This window comes from Phalangium opilio, unplaced genomic scaffold, assembly GCF_054372755.1.
Source record: "Phalangium opilio isolate 3A_F unplaced genomic scaffold, DU_Popi_V2 ptg000026l_1, whole genome shotgun sequence".
Classification (NCBI taxonomy): domain Eukaryota; kingdom Metazoa; phylum Arthropoda; class Arachnida; order Opiliones; family Phalangiidae; genus Phalangium; species Phalangium opilio.
In genome coordinates this window covers 538,392-554,159 of record NW_028324157.1, presented here as the reverse complement: position 1 = coordinate 554,159, position 15,768 = coordinate 538,392, and the positions used below count along the sequence as shown (strand labels likewise).

The window sequence follows — 15,768 nt, the reverse complement described above, 5'->3', positions numbered from 1 at the left end:
GATTTGTGGTCACATCAGACTCCTGAAACGTTTAACAATGTTAAGAACGTAGCGGAATTATAGTGAATTGAACCTTTAAAGTAAAAGGTAAGATAGGTAAAGGAATCAAGCAAATAAACCCTATCTCGAAAGAGAGAAGGCGCACGTTCTTTCCGTGCTTTCAAACCGGTAGTATACAGGATTTAGGACTTGACGTTAGAGCTAGAGGTTTTACACGGTTGACTGTTTTGGTCGAATATGAACACCTTTATAAAACTTAATAATCCTGTTGAAGTTTCCCATTCAGCTTCAGTTTTGGGCAATTTTCCGCAAATCGTTGTCTGCCTATATCATAGCTTCAAATGACATTGGATAAAATATTGCATTTCTAGATTTAAAACATGGGCAAAACATCGGATTCGCGTTTGCGAACTATACCGTATTCCAGTATCTCGACTACTTTTATCGAGCTCTTCGCTAAATGTTTCTTTGTTTGATGCATTGATCAGGGATATTGTCAGAACCTCAATTGAATTAGTTTATCATTGAACGCTTTTTTTAACAAAGGGATACTTGGTATAGAACAGCAATAAATAAAGATTAGCCGAACATCCAACAATAATGGACTCTTCTATAGACATACAATGGGAAATTCAGACCTTAAAATCAAACTTCTTTGCAAGAGTAGTAAACGCTTCACATATGCTTTCCAGGGTGCCGTACGGGGAAATGAATAAATCCCAACAGACACGATCTTAATGTCCAGTTGTGATCAATCCTGTTGTAATATGAAAGATAAGATTAGATAAAGAAAATGTATTTTTTATATTTATCACATGATTAGATTAGATCAGATACGCTCCCCCATTTTTTATGGTTTGTAGTTTGCTATTCTACTAGTTTTTCTAGTTAGTTCGATTTGTGATCCCGATGAGGGAAGTTTACGTGAATATGATATACATATAATTAAACTATGTCTTAATTTATTAACTGTAAACCAATATACTCTTTTATATTAATAAACTAACTTTTTTGGCATCCAAGACGAATTATTGGTAACGATATGGACTTAAAAAACAACATGGTAGCAGAGCGTGGTTGCCAATAATTCCAACACACTCATGTTTTTCGTGATTAGGTATTAAAAGAAAACATCAGAAAAATAAATCCGGACTCGGTTGATACTTGGACATTACTACGTTCCGGTAAGACAAGAACACAGTGACTGTAGACAAGAACACAGTGACTGTAGACAAGAACACAGTGACTGTAGACAAGAACACAGTGACTGTAGACAAGAACACAGTGACTGTAGACAAGAACACAGTGACTGTAGACAAGAACACAGTGACTGTAGACAAGAACACAGTGACTGTAGACAAGAACACAGTGACTGTAGACAAGAACACAGTGACTGTAGACAAGAACACAGTGACTGTAGACAAGAACACAGTGACTGTAGACAAGAACACAGTGACTGTAGACAAGAACACAGTGACTGTAGACAAGAACACAGTGACTGTAGACAAGAACACAGTGACTGTAGACAAGAACACAGTGACTGTAGACAAGAACACAGTGACTGTAGACAAGAACACAGTGACTGTAGACAAGAACACAGTGACTGTAGACAAGAACACAGTGACTGTAGACAAGAACACAGTGACGGTATACAAGAATACAGTGAAGGTACACAGTGAATGGGCCATGGACTGGAAATATCATGCAACAATGAAGAGACGGTGAAAAAGACTCTTAATTGAAAGGACTTATTTCCTTATATTAATATGTGATACTGTGTTAATGTATAAGTGTTAAGCCTATATCAGATTATATAAAAACGTCTTGGTTTGGACCAAGGCCGAAAAAACAAACGATATGTGTGAGGTTTATCAATTGACTGAAGTTTCAGATATTGAAATTTTTTCTAGTTATTTTTATACACTCAATCCTTAATCAATATTTAATTCAATCAACTGATTTTACTGTTAATCGACCTAGTCCCTCTAAATTAATTGAAAAAATTACATATCTACGCTTTTTCAAGAACAATTACATTTTCTGAAAACATTTTATCGTGAAATTAATTTATCATGTTGAGGATACAGTATTGAATATTTGAAATGTTCTACTGGATGTCTAAAAAAAGCAAGCGAACTTTGGCATAACTCGAATGGAAAATGTAAATATTTGATCGTGGATGCCAAACAAGGGTGTTGCGCGAATTTATACATTTAATTTCATGTATCGAAATGCTACATTTCTATTGTCGCCTCTTTGATGGTAAAGTTGCACTGGAACTTCCTTTTCCGTACTTAAGAATTTCTTGGTCATAACTCAGTCTATGGTAATATTGGCTGAGTGTGTTGCGACGGCTCAGATGACCCATACACTGAAACCACTGGTGATTATAAAATGCCATATATTGAGAAAATAGAGGAAGGGAGGGGGTGTCGGAGTTAAATGTGACCTTCTTGGCATAACTAGTAATGAATGATGTGTTTAACCACATTATTTCCGCGGGAAATGAATATAACAAGTCTGAGAAGTATTTCTGTTTATGTGATCTTTACCCTTTACCACACAGGATAAACTTTGTTGCTTTGTCTTAAGTAGACGACATTCACTCTAAACGACAGTCTTATCAACAACTTAAAACAGATTTAAACTTCTTTTGGTGCAAACTTGAAAATTTGTCAAGCCAGCAACAATTAAAACTATGTCGGTCAAGATGCTCACAAGTTAGTTAGCATCGACACGAAATCCCTTCAAAATAATTAATTTCATGATAAAGTGTTTTCGGAAAATGTAATTGTTCTTGAAAAAGCGTAGATATGTAAGTTTTTCAATTAATTTAGAGGGACTAGATCGATTAACAGTAAAATTAGTTGATTGAATTAAATATTGATTAAGGACTGAGTGGATAAAAATAACTAGAAAAAAATTTCAATATCTGAAACTTCAGTCAATTGATAAACCTCACACATATCGTTTGTTTTTTCGGCCTTGGTCCAAACCAAGACGTTTTTATATAATATCTGTCGCTTCAGTCTTAATGTAATTAAATTTTGAGTAATTATGTTTTCTTTACCGCTTATTATTATGTCCAATTACGATAGTCAAAACATGCATCTAGCAGGGCCCGAACGTTGTACCTTCCGCGTGTTAGGCGGACGAGATAACCACTACACTACACATACCTAGTAATACTGAGATTCCTAAGAGATCTAGCTTATTATTATGTCCAATCACGATGGTCAAATTATGTATCTACCAGGGCTCGAACCCGGGACCTTCCGCGTGTAAAGCGGACGTGATAACCACTACACAATGAATACTTGGTTATTCTGAGTTTTCGAAGAGATGTAGCTTATTATTGTGTCCAATAACGATAGTCAAGTCATGTATCTACCAGGGCTCGAACCTGGGACCTTCCGAGTGTAAAGCGGACGTGATAACCACTACACCATAGATACTTGGTTATTTTGAGTTTTCGAAGAGCTCTAGCATTATTATTATGTCCAATCACGATGGTCGTAACAAGTACTTCTGTAATTAACTAAAATTAACATACTTAGACTTAATTGTTTCTGATTAGACTAGCCGATCGCACACCCTGAATACTTAATTGTTAAATTAAGAGTATTCCGAAAAGTAACTTCGCTCTAGTTTTTCAGTTAGAGGTGGTTAAATATCACGAAAAACCCCATGTTAATCTCCATAGGAAAATTGGTAAAAGCATGTGAATTTTGCTTTAACGTTACAAAAGAGTATCAAGTCATATCTACAAGGGCCTACCGGCCCTGTAGAATAGAATATTGACCAATTGATTACGATAAATAAGAGGTTAAGGCAATATGTCAGACGACGATTTTTGTGCGACTGGAAATTCTTTTTCCTTTCGAAAATTACGTGATGGGAATTATGAAACGTGGAAATTTGATATAAAAATGGCATTACAAGACTATGGCTTGTGGGGTGTAGTTGAGGGCACAATAGCAGAGCCAGGAGCAGAAGCTTCGGCGGCTACACAAGTAGCGTATCAAAGAAAGAAAGAAAAGGCTATGTCAAAGTTATCATTAGCAGTCGATGATTCACATAAGAGATTAATAGCAAGATATAAGACGGCAAAGGGTGCATGGGATGCGTTAGCTGCGATATATGAACCTAAATCAAAAGCAAGAATGGCTGATTTGCGAGCGGAATTTATAGGATGCAGATATAAGTCTTCCGAATCTATGGCAACCTATCTAGCGAAAGTTACAAGTATCGCGGAACAATTAAAAGACGCAGGCTTATCACTTACGGATAAAGAGATAGCTTTCCAAATGCTCCATAAATTACCACCTGAATATAAGCAAGTGTCAGCGTTGGCATATCATTGGGCAGATGCAGACTTCACCCCCGAAAAAGGTCAAAGATCTATTAATAGCAGAAAATGATAGACAGAAACGAGAAGAAAGAGTGGAACATCTAGAACAAGCTCAATCAGGATTTTCGTCATCAATAAAAAATAGAGTTAAGCATAGACCTAGAAGCAATAGTACACATAGAAACACTTCACGCAATAGAAATAATAACCAGAGATGCTATAACTGCAACAAAGAGGGACATTATGCTAGGGACTGTCGGTATCCAAGGCAAAATATCAGAACCGATAATGTAAGGGATAGGAAAAAGGCATTTTTCGCTTCAGCGCTAGTAGCAGTTAAGAATAAAGAAGATTGGAGCTTGGATACGGGTGCGTCACACCACTTCTGTAATGATAAGGAATGTTTTGAAAGTTATAAAGACATGAAGTCTGAGGTAGAAATCGCTGAAGGGGGTATAAAAGCGACCGGCATCGGCACGGTAGCATTATCAATAAAAAACGGAGAGGAGATTATTTTATTAAAGGATGTAATCTATGTACCAGGATACAACAGGAACCTACTCTCTGTGAGGAAGTTTGATAACCAGGGATACAAAACTATTGTCCAGCATGGTATAGCGAAAATATATGATAATGACAATACATTCTTCATGAGCGCGCATTTATCAGACGAGAATTTGTATATCACTGATGCTAAAGTGCACATTGGAGATAAAGTAGAAGAATCCAAAGAACCGAAGCTAGGAGTAACAGCCAGGTCTCATGTTAGCACCACAGCAGACATCATGAGATGGCACCAGCGCTCAGGACATCCTAGTAATGCAAGGTTGAAAGCACTTCAAGAACAAGAAATGGTTGAGGGGTTACCAAATTTCAAGGAAGAAATGGGCATTTGTAAATCATGTAAATTATCGAAGGCAACGAAAGCGCCATCTAGGCAAGTACCAGAGATAGGAACAAAACAAGTATTAGAAATTGTTCACAGCGACGTGTGGGGACCAACCCCTACTACGTCAAGAGCAGGTGCAAGATATATCATAACCTTTATAGATGATTTTACCCGCAGAGCAACAATTTACACCATGCAAACTAAGGACGAGGCATAGAAGAAATTCCAAGAATACAAAGCATTTGTTGAAAGGCAGACAGGACTGAAGATCGAGATTTCAAGAACAGATAACGGACTTGAATATTGCTCTAGATTATTCGAAACTAATTGTACAGACCTGGGAATAAAGATTCAACGAACCAATCCATATACTCCCGAGATGAATGGCGTATGCGAGCGGTATAATAGAACATTATTAGATGGCATTAGAACATTATTAGAAGATGCAAAATTACCTGAAACATTATGGGGCGAGGCTGCGTTGGCTTTTACATATTTATCTAACCGGCTACCACACCAGAAATTAATGAACAAAGTACCCATGGAACAGTGGTCAGGCTGAAAACCTAGCGTTAGGCACCTGAAGCGTTACGGCTGTGTAGCATATGCTTATGTACCTAAACCGAACAGAACTAAACTACAAAACCGAGCCAAACAAGGAATCATGGTAGGATACGCTGTAAAGACAAAGGGCTATAGGATTTGGTTTCCAACACAAGATAAAATCATCGAAACCAAGCACGTTAGCTTTAATGAAGATAAATTAGGTATGAGCATATATCAGGAAGTAAGCGACAACGTCTACGTAGAAGATAGATCAAATATTCCAGAACCAGAGGAGGTATCGGCAATACAAAGAAATCAGAAGAAAGTAACGTTTGCTGACGAGACTAGAAAGAAGATTGAACATGAAGCACGGCTAAATAAAGAAGAAGAAGAACAGGATGAAATTTTCATGGATGCTGAAAAATCAATTAAAGAGAAAGCACCAATAAAACAGAGTCAAACACAAGAAGAAGAAGACGATGAAGTAATAACTGATGATGAATATGTCATATTTCACAGACAACCTAGGAAACGAAAAGGGAAAATGCAAGATCCACGATTACCAAAGGGATGGTCTAGAGAGGAAGTCCCACGAGGCAAAGGTAGAAGAGATGTATATTACATCACGGATGAAAACGAAAGATTGAGATCAATGGATGAAGTGACTGACTGCCTAAAACGCCGTAATATCGAGCATGATCTTAGTAGCTTCACGTATACTCAGTGTGGAAGGCGACAGGCCTTGACGTCACGTTTGGGACCAATAGAAGTACATTGCATAACGGTACCAAAAACATTCGAGGAAGCGATACAAAGTGACGAAGTTGATAAACGGCATGAAGCGATGAAGTCGGAGATACAAACAATCCAAGAGCGCCAAGTATATAATTTGGTTCGCCAGACACCCAACCAGAAGATTATAGGAACTAGATGGGTTTATGCAATAAAGAGTAACGCTAAGGGCGAAGTAATAAGACATAAAGCCAGATTGGTTGCACAAGGATATACACAAGAACCAGATTTTGATTACACTGAAACCTACGCACCTGTAATAAATTTTTCACTTGTCCGAACATGCATCTTACTATTGATCGTATGCCTGGGATGGACACATAAACAATTAGATGTCAAAAATGCTTATCTATACGGACACCTTGATGAAACAATATAAGGTGGGGTGGCGTAGCGGTTAGCGCTTTCGCCTCGCAGCAAGAGGATCCCGGGTTCGATCCCGGACTGTGGCACCGGGTGAAAATCTGGGAACAAATCCTTCTGGGTAGAGTTTGCAAGTTCTCTCCCCGCTTGTTAAAGGAGTTTTCCTCCGCGGTCTAACCCGGTTTCTCCTTTCCATGAAAACTTGCAGAGGTTAACGGTAATAGTTAGTATAGGGCGCTGTAGGCTAGCTGTGGCATAGGGGCTAGCCACCACCCCTCTATGCATTGTAAAGGGACCCAACTGTAAACAAGCCACAGGCTTAGTGTGGAAATCCCTTCGTAGACAAAGCTTAGATTATTATTATTATTATTATTATATGTCAAACAACCTAAGGGCTTCATTGAACCAGGAAAAGAATCCTATGTTTGGGAATTAAAAAGGGCCTTATATGGTTTGAAGCAAAGCGGTAGACAATGGTATCGGGAATTAGACTATGTCCTACAGGAGCTACATTTTACGAAGCTAAAAGGATGTAATTGTATATATACGCTGAATGCAACCGCGGTAATATTGGTTTATGTGGACGATATTATTATTATGGCAAAAGATCAATGTATTATGAATGACGTGATGAGTAGAATTCAATCAAAATTTGAAGTAAACGATCTTGGAGGGGTAAAATATTTCTTAGGCATTGAATTCGAATTGTCACATAAGGGAAGTGCCTATATACACCAGCATGGATACATTGAGAAATTAAAACAAGAATGGAAAATAGAAACACAAAGAGTATACGATATACCGATAGCAGTAGGAATGTCGTTCAGCAAAAGGCAATGTCCACCAGAACAACATCCGATAGTTTTTCCGTACCGGCAATTAATTGGTATACTCATGTATTTGGCTCAACGATCAAGACCGGATATTATGTATGCTGTAACAAATTTAGCAAAATATTCAAGTAATCCAGCAAAAATCCAATGCGATACTCTAATGAGGATTTTAAAATATGTCTTCGATACAAGTGATTACGGACTGCATTATCATAAATTGACCCATATAACTATTGAAGCCTACTCTGACGCTGGAAAAAGCCAAAACTGTTCAAGGGACACGCACCCATCACGAGTTTATTCCTATCAGTAAAACCTCAGATTAATAACCCCTGGATATGAAAGGAAATAGGGAGGCATACTTGAATAGGGCATCGGCATCTCTAGCGCCCCTATAGTCAAAACTTGGAAACAAGTTACCCCAAACAAACTCAGTAAGCGCGTGACCGCGTCTGCTTCTCCATGCTTTTTTAAACCTCGGCTACTTTTCATCCGCGGTTCCCGTTTCTTTTTCTCTTCTCATCCCGGTACCTGGTCCGGAGGTTTTGTTCACTAAATTAGGTAGGTTTTTTGTTTTTTATTTATATAAAAATTAGATTAAACTATAAATTTGATAACTCAAATGACAGAAAAGCAATAATGGATGATTCAGATAGTGATTCAAGTGCAATATTGGTTCCAGAATTATCGTTTTGGGAAAAGGTGGAAGGTAAATTTTATAATTAATTTGTAGATGGTTACATTTAAGTGTAATCCCAACAGGCCAATTATTATTTACAGGTGTTATTTCAAATAACTTTGAAATTATATGCAAGCAAGCATTTAATAATATGATTACTACCTCCGACCAAGGCATGGACTGTGATTTAGCTAAAGCTATTAAGATATGTGCAAAAGAATTGGTTTCCTTCTACGCAATCAAGGAAATTTACCTTGATAAGTTTTCTCTTATGACAAACCTAACGAGGGAAAATTACGTTGAGGAATGCCAAAAGCTATTTAGGAACTGTGATATAAAAAATCACATAATTAATATTGTCGAGGTTAGTAAATATTGAAATATTTGTCTGTTGGTTGTGAGAAGAAATCACTTATAAGTTTATACTTTAGGACAATGATCCCATTTTAACGTCAGTGTACGATATACGGTACATATCACATACCATCATGGTAGAAATTTTTGATGAAATTTTGAATGAATCTGTTACCATTACAAAACCCGAAGAGAGAAATGTTCCGGTAGCCACAGGCGAATAAAATTACTTGGAAAACTTCAAGTTACTACAGTTTGAAACAGCTGAAAACCATGATCTTGAAGCTGTATATTATGTTGGAGGTTCTGTCATCAGATCTATTAAGAGAAAAGTTCCTACTGATTTGTTTACCTTCATTATGGAAAGGATGTCTTTGGGCGAGCAGGACAGAATGTCAGAACCTAGTAATTGGACAGTTAAAAAGGACAGGGGGAAGAGAACTTCGATTAAAAGCTGAATTTGATATTTTAGCTAGTAAAATTTTAAGATCTAAATGGTCTGAAATCTGGTCTGAAGATAGATACTGTGATAAAAAAGATTCAGTTTTAAAAGCTATAGTTAACATTTTTCTAACTATTTACGGTTCAGGTTTAAAAACATTCCTTTCACAAAAGCACCAAATTGCAAACAAAAGAAAGATCAAAGAAAAGAGGCTAAGGAAGCAGCTCTTAGAAATTAGTAATTCAAATCAGAGTTAGTCATCTAATGTTCAAATTAAGTTTATAGTATTAATTTGAATTTTATGTATTAAAAATGGTAAAAAATTCCTATTTTGAAAAAAGTGATAAAAAATTACAAAACACCAAAGTTAATTTCTGATTGTTATTCATTTTATTTTTAAAACCTTACAAGTTTTTAATTTTAGGAAAATCCCTAAATAATTTTAATTTAGAACTCGTGGGTTCCAGATTTCAAGATTTATCAAAAAAATTAAAGTCCTAACTTTATTAATTAACGCTACTCTAAAATAAGGCCACTATTTCCATTTTTTGGAGCCTTAACAAATGACCGAATTATTTGCGTTTTTTCATTACTCTCTCCGTAACCTTTAGCGTTTGGGTTGTGATTAGCACCAAGCAAACTTCGTACTTTTCCAAAATGTTGCTCAAGACAGTCTTGATTCAAATGCGTCGTGAGAATGTATTTTGCACCTTTATTTAATAAGCGGGTAATTTGAATAATGGAATTAGTTGAAACACGGATGCCCTCTAGAGTTTCTTGACTTAATTGCATCATCTTTCTCTCAGCTTTAGAAAAAGCGGGATACTTATCATCTATTTCTTTTTCCCAATCTTCAAAATATGAAAGAAACTCTGTCTGCAACCAATTTAATGGCTCATCTTCCACACTTTCAATAGGACGTTTGTAATCATTTTTCTGCCGCTTTCCTGTAGCGTAATTCGATACATTCATGATATCAAAAAATTTATCCATTAAACGAATGAATTTGACAGTTTCGCTTGCTTTTTCCCCCAAAATGTCCTCCATGGCCAATGCTACACTCTCACTTAGAACCTGTGTCGCTAGCTTAGCTCTCATGCGAGACTAAGAATCCAGATATATGTGCTCAAATTTTAGTTTAGGAAGTTTTCTAATAATATTAGACGAGTCAATTTTGTATAACTCCTCAAGATGCGACCATAAGATTTCCTTGTTGTTTTTGATCATCCTTCTGGTAGGAAGCTCAGCCTTTACATTAGTTTTCTTTTCTCCTTTAGATATTTTCTTTTTTGTGAACTTTGGCAAACCACTTTCAGAAAGACAATTTCTTGCAGTCTTCATAATGTGTGGAATGTCATATATGAAATACAATGGCCTATCTTCAGATCTAGCAAATCCATTTTCACAAAAATGATCAGTTCCATAGTTCATTTGGAAAAACTTTCGGTTTGAGGATGCTCCATCTCCGACCACGCATAAAACCCTGCAGCCTATTCCTTCTAATCTTCTAATAGTATTCCACACTAAGTGGTTTAATGTTTCTGCGTTTAATGACGCCGTTGGATAAAACGATAAAGGGTATTTTAAGGAAGTAGTTATCCCACGAACCATGATTTGCATGACATGAGTGGCTAATTCCAAGGGTTCGTCTTGGGATTTAGATCTTTTTTCAATGCTTCGAAGTTTTTCAAGCGCATCATCTAACTCTACAAATCCGGATATTTCTCCAGTACTTTTATGATATATGATATCCTGTTGAACCTTCATTTCATCAATGCTTAAACAAACATATTTTTCATGTTCCTTTTTTGAGACTTTGTTGAACTCTTCTTGGAAATACAAGAGAGTTTCTTTGGAGAGACCTGGTTTTTGTAGCATATTCTTTGAATAATTATGAAGGGTTCTTTCAGTTGTTAGCTGCAACGCTCGTGATTCTTGTAAAGCTCGATAAGCAGAGGGCGATTTTGAACGCATATAAATTTAATTATGTTTGGATGCCATTTCCGGGATTTTGGGTTTTTGTCAAGCATTTTTATTTGTTCCATCAAAATTTCCCTAGCAAACTCATTTTCATCATCGTTAACGTGATTCTTCAATATTTTCGCGAATCCTTCGCTAGATAGCTTATCAATTTTTTTCCCTTTTTCTTCAATGTATGATTTTAATTTTTAATCTCGGCGTGAAAGCTTACGCTCATAAGAACGTTCTATCTTTTTTGCTGCTTTAACCTTTTTGATTAAGTCATCTTTCTTCATAGTTTTGTATTTTCTTTTACATTTAGTCACTACTTCAAAATTCCGCCTTTTGTATTTGAATATTATACTTCTCAGTTGAGGACGAAATAAAACACAAGCCATACATCTTTTGCTTCTTTGATATGTTGGTTTGAAAATGATAGAGCATTTAGTTGCTCTTATTGCCTGAGTGTTTTTACAAATATATCCACTTTTGCGCTTTATAGATAGGTAACATTTTTTAAATGTTTCTTCATCATTTCCGCAACAAAGTGACCAAGTATCTATGACTTTCAAGACTTGAAGAAGGGACTCAGGGCCATCAACTACTTGTGGTATTTCTTGAAAAATATAATGAGTCTTTTCTATGACGTCATTCCAAATGTATAGAGAAATGGAGTTATCTTCATTAACAAGAAGTTTTAAAATAACAGAATCATGAAGGATTTTAAAAACTTCAAGTGCATCGTATTTTTCGGTTTTAATGGTTTTAAACCATCCGTCTGGAGCAGAGAAAGCTTCCCAAACATTTCTAAACAGCAATTCTGAATTAACTGGTTCCAAAAAATGTTCACTGCATAAGTTGGGGTCAACAGCTACTGATAGGTTTTCCCCGCTATCATTTAAACTCATCCCATCTATGAAAAATCTTTCTGCAATCTCAACTATAACGAATTTGTTCTCATTAGTCTTAAGTTGCATGCATTTACAGAAATAACTGTTACCGGAATTGTTTCCCAGTTCCATTATCGTTTCAATAGCTTTGTCCTCTTTTACTGCCTCAAAGCTGTGATCTATATTTATAACTGATGCATTTTCCATGCCATCATTGAAACTAATTCCATCTATTTCTGCAATCTCAACTATATTGAATTTGTTCTAAGTAGTCTTATGCTACATGCATTTACAGAAATGACTGTTACCTGAAATGTTTCCAAGCGCCATTAACGTTTCAGCAGCTTCATCCTCTTTCGTCGCCTCACACCTACGGCCCATCTTTTTTACTACCAGCTTGGTACTAATAATTGGGTTAGGATTCTGTTTCGTTGGTTCATTCTCAACGAAATGTTTTGAGCAAATCCAGTACGTTTTTATTTTGTCGCCATCTATGATGGGACAAAATATTACGGACATCCATTTATGAGACATAAAACGGAAAATTAGCTCCGCCTTCGTCGTCGCATTTTTTCGTCGTCAGCTCCGCCTTCGTCGTCGTCTCGCCTTCGCTCTCTTTAAACTACTCCAGAGCAATGAGATAGAATATATATATGAAACCTAGAGTCACAACGTGAGATCTCGAGATCGACGTTTCGCAATACACCTTTTATCGAGCATGAATCTTTATCAAATACGGGTGGCGCCACCCTAAGAACTTTTTTATTAACGTCTGCTGCTATAATCTGTGTAACAAGCTGTCAAGATAGTTTTTAAACGTGTTAAATAAAATAAGCATACGCGAGTATTTGAATTGTAACTCTATCTCTCTCATAGAGATCTATCTCATTGCTCCAGAGTCGCATTGTAGCCGTAACAGGCTGAGAAATAAGGATTTTTTTTGCTGAGCGCGTGATCGAGTTGGCTTCGTTTGATTTTTGCACATAACGACTTCTAAAGCCTTCCGTTAACGGTAATCAAACTTAATTTTCAGTGATTTAAACTATTTTTCGTGTTATCGCCGTCTTTTGGTTTTACCTACTGGCAGCGTTTTGCCATAGGTCTTGGAAAAGCTCTTATTGTTTGTTCCTCGGGACTCATGACGGGGCTTTTCTATAACTGTGTTTGAGACCTTACTTAAAATACCTCCACTCTCATGTTTTCGCTGTTATTCTTTGAATTTCGGTAATTAAACGTGCGGACTCGACATTTTTTGTTGCTCACTGCATTCCGCTAACGGTGTTTAATTTTTTAATTCGGTTTCATCGTTATTTTTAATTCGGTTTCATCGTTATTTGGCTTATTTTCGCCGAAAGTGACGCTGTAACGCCGACGGGGATATTGCCTAGTCCTTGTCTCAGACCGTCCTTAAAAGTTTAAAATTCATTATGCCGTCTGCTAAACACTATGATCTCATTTAAATTGTGCGGAAACGTGTTTTAAACTAATATGGGTCATTCCAAGGACACGTGTCTTTTGTGTGACCTCTTTATGTTCGGCTCCCTGTCATTGTAGCCGTAACAGGCTGAGAAATAAGGATTTTTTGGGGTTTGTTGTATCTCGGCTTTTGTTGAGGAGATATTCTTTATACGATTTCAATATTAATTAGCAATGTTACTGTATATAAGTAAGGCATTAATTATACAGTGCCTAAATATAGTTTTTGTAATAATTATCCTTTGCTATTATATCAATATGGAGTTCATTATACATTGCTAAAATACATTAGAAAGCGCGACAAAATTGTAAGGGTTTCCTTGGAACTCTTGTTAATTTGTTATTTTTGTCCCTCTCTAACAAGTTTTTTATGCTAAAGTCTGCGCGACCACAAGCCTTAACCCATTCTTTACTACGATCAAAATGAATCCTTGAACTTGGAAATTTAAAGAACCTCACGTTCTCCATGTTTGGTTTATCACTATACCTATAGTCACTCTTACAATTTGCGTAAGAACAGCGTTTGCTAGGCATTTTTTTTAAATATTTAATGTCTTTGACTTAATATCGAAGTAGACACAAAAAAAACCGTTTTCGTTTACTAGGCCTTGCCGGTACAACCGTACAATTCAAACTGCGTCGTCTGCATGGGGTAACAAAGTTCTACGTTTTGCCGTCTGAGGGCGCCACATGGCGATACTATTTGAAAACGCCCGGTTTTGCTTGCCTTTCATATCCAGGGGTTATTGTTGTTATTTGACGCAAGAACGACTCTGGGTTTAACTGGTTATAAACTCTTTATTAATTTAATTTAGAACATTAGTATTAATATCCGGGAACAATACACTGAACTGATATCTGAGAACAGATAACTGGGAACTGATCAACTGTGAACTGACGACTGAGAACTGACAAACGTTATCGGAATGTTATCCGGTTATATAGTTAAGGCATCGCGATAAAAAATAAAGATTACAAGAATGACCGCGATGCATAAAAAACACAAGTATAGAATCTAATCTGGATATAGATAAAAAACACAACCGGTATTATCTCTAATTTACAACAGTCCCTCTTAATATCGGTGGTTTCAATCTTCTATCCAGGGGGTGGTCATTCAATTATTTCCAGTCCAAGGGCTTTGACGCAGAAGAGGTGCTTCGGACGGAACAGGCTCTTTGTACAGATGTCAGCTGGCATTTCCTCTCTTGGTAGATACCGCAAGGCTATATGTCCCTGGTCGTAGGTGTCTCGAATGAAGTGGTGCCGGATATCAATGTGCTTCGTTCTGGCATGGAAAACAGGATTCTGAACGAGTTTCTGGGCACCCTGGTTGTCGTTGTACAGCTCGATCGCCGGAACTGATACTCCAAGTTCGTTGAGAAGTCCTTTGAGATATATGGCTTCTTTGGTTGCGTCGGACATCGCCATATATTCTGCTTCTGTACTGGATAACGCAACGGTTCGCTGTTTCCGGGCTTCCCAGGATACTGCAGCGCCGGCTAGTTTGAAGACATATCCAGTATATGACTTCCTATCTTTCGGACAGCCTCCATAGTCTGCATCAACGAAACCCTGGATTGGCAATCCGGTCTTCCGATAAAGCAACCCATGATGAAGAGTTCCCTTCAGGTATCTCAGAACTCTTTTCCCGGCAATCCAATGAGTTTCGTCATAACTTGTATTGAACTGGCTCAATGCGCTGACTGAATACGCCATATCCGGTCGTGATGACACTACCAGGTACATGAGAGAGCCGACCAGAGATTGATACGGAATTCGACTCATGTCTTCTGCTACTGGGTGTTCCGGATTTCGCAACTTGTAGTTGGCATCCATTGGAGTCGCTATTGCTTTGGAGTCTTGCATGTTGAAACGTTTCAGGACCGTTTCCGCATATTTCGCTTGGGAAATCCGGATGGTATTTTGTTTTAGATCTTGGTGAAATTCCATTCCGAGACAGTGATGGATTGGCCCCAGGTCCTTTTTATCGAATTTTCTTCCAAGTTCAAGCTTTACTTCAGTCATCCAATCCGGGTTATTGCATGCAAGGATCAGATCGTCGACATAGACTCCAATGATCATAATATCTTCCGCGACTCTTAAAACGTATAAGCAGGGGTCGCTCTTCAATGGTGTCATTCCAATTTCCGAAAGTCTTTGATGTAACTTCTTGTACCATTGGCGGCCCGAT

The 15,768-nt window shown here is 37.3% G+C and overlaps 1 protein-coding gene and 1 non-coding gene across 2 annotated transcripts; both read right to left on the bottom strand.

Moving 5' to 3' along the window:
• Positions 1-3,382: 3,382 nt before the first annotated feature.
• Positions 3,383-3,455, bottom strand: TRNAV-UAC (transfer RNA valine (anticodon UAC)). Its single transcript has one exon. It is a non-coding gene; the product is annotated as a tRNA-Val (tRNA).
• A 7,962-nt stretch (positions 3,456-11,417) lies between these two features.
• LOC149690971 (uncharacterized) lies at positions 11,418-14,108 on the bottom strand. The gene is made up of 4 exons (XM_089869452.1): positions 14,078-14,108; positions 12,407-12,589; positions 12,209-12,346; positions 11,418-12,148 (listed from the first exon to the last, which is right to left on the bottom strand). Exons 1-4 carry the CDS (start codon positions 14,106-14,108, stop codon positions 11,418-11,420), a joined length of 1,083 nt encoding a protein of 360 aa, XP_089725578.1.
• Between the last annotated feature and the right edge of the window lie 1,660 nt (positions 14,109-15,768).

Coding starts and splice junctions, on each gene's coding strand:
- LOC149690971 (XM_089869452.1), bottom strand. CDS start 14,108: ATGCCTAGCAAACGCTGTTCTTACGCAAATT. Junction 12,590..14,077: donor ACGCTGTTCTTACGCAAATT/GTAAGAGTGACT, acceptor GTCCCATCATAG/ATGGCGACAAAATAAAAACG. Junction 12,149..12,208: donor GGAACTGGGAAACAATTCCG/GTAACAGTTATT, acceptor AATTCGTTATAG/TTGAGATTGCAGAAAGATTT.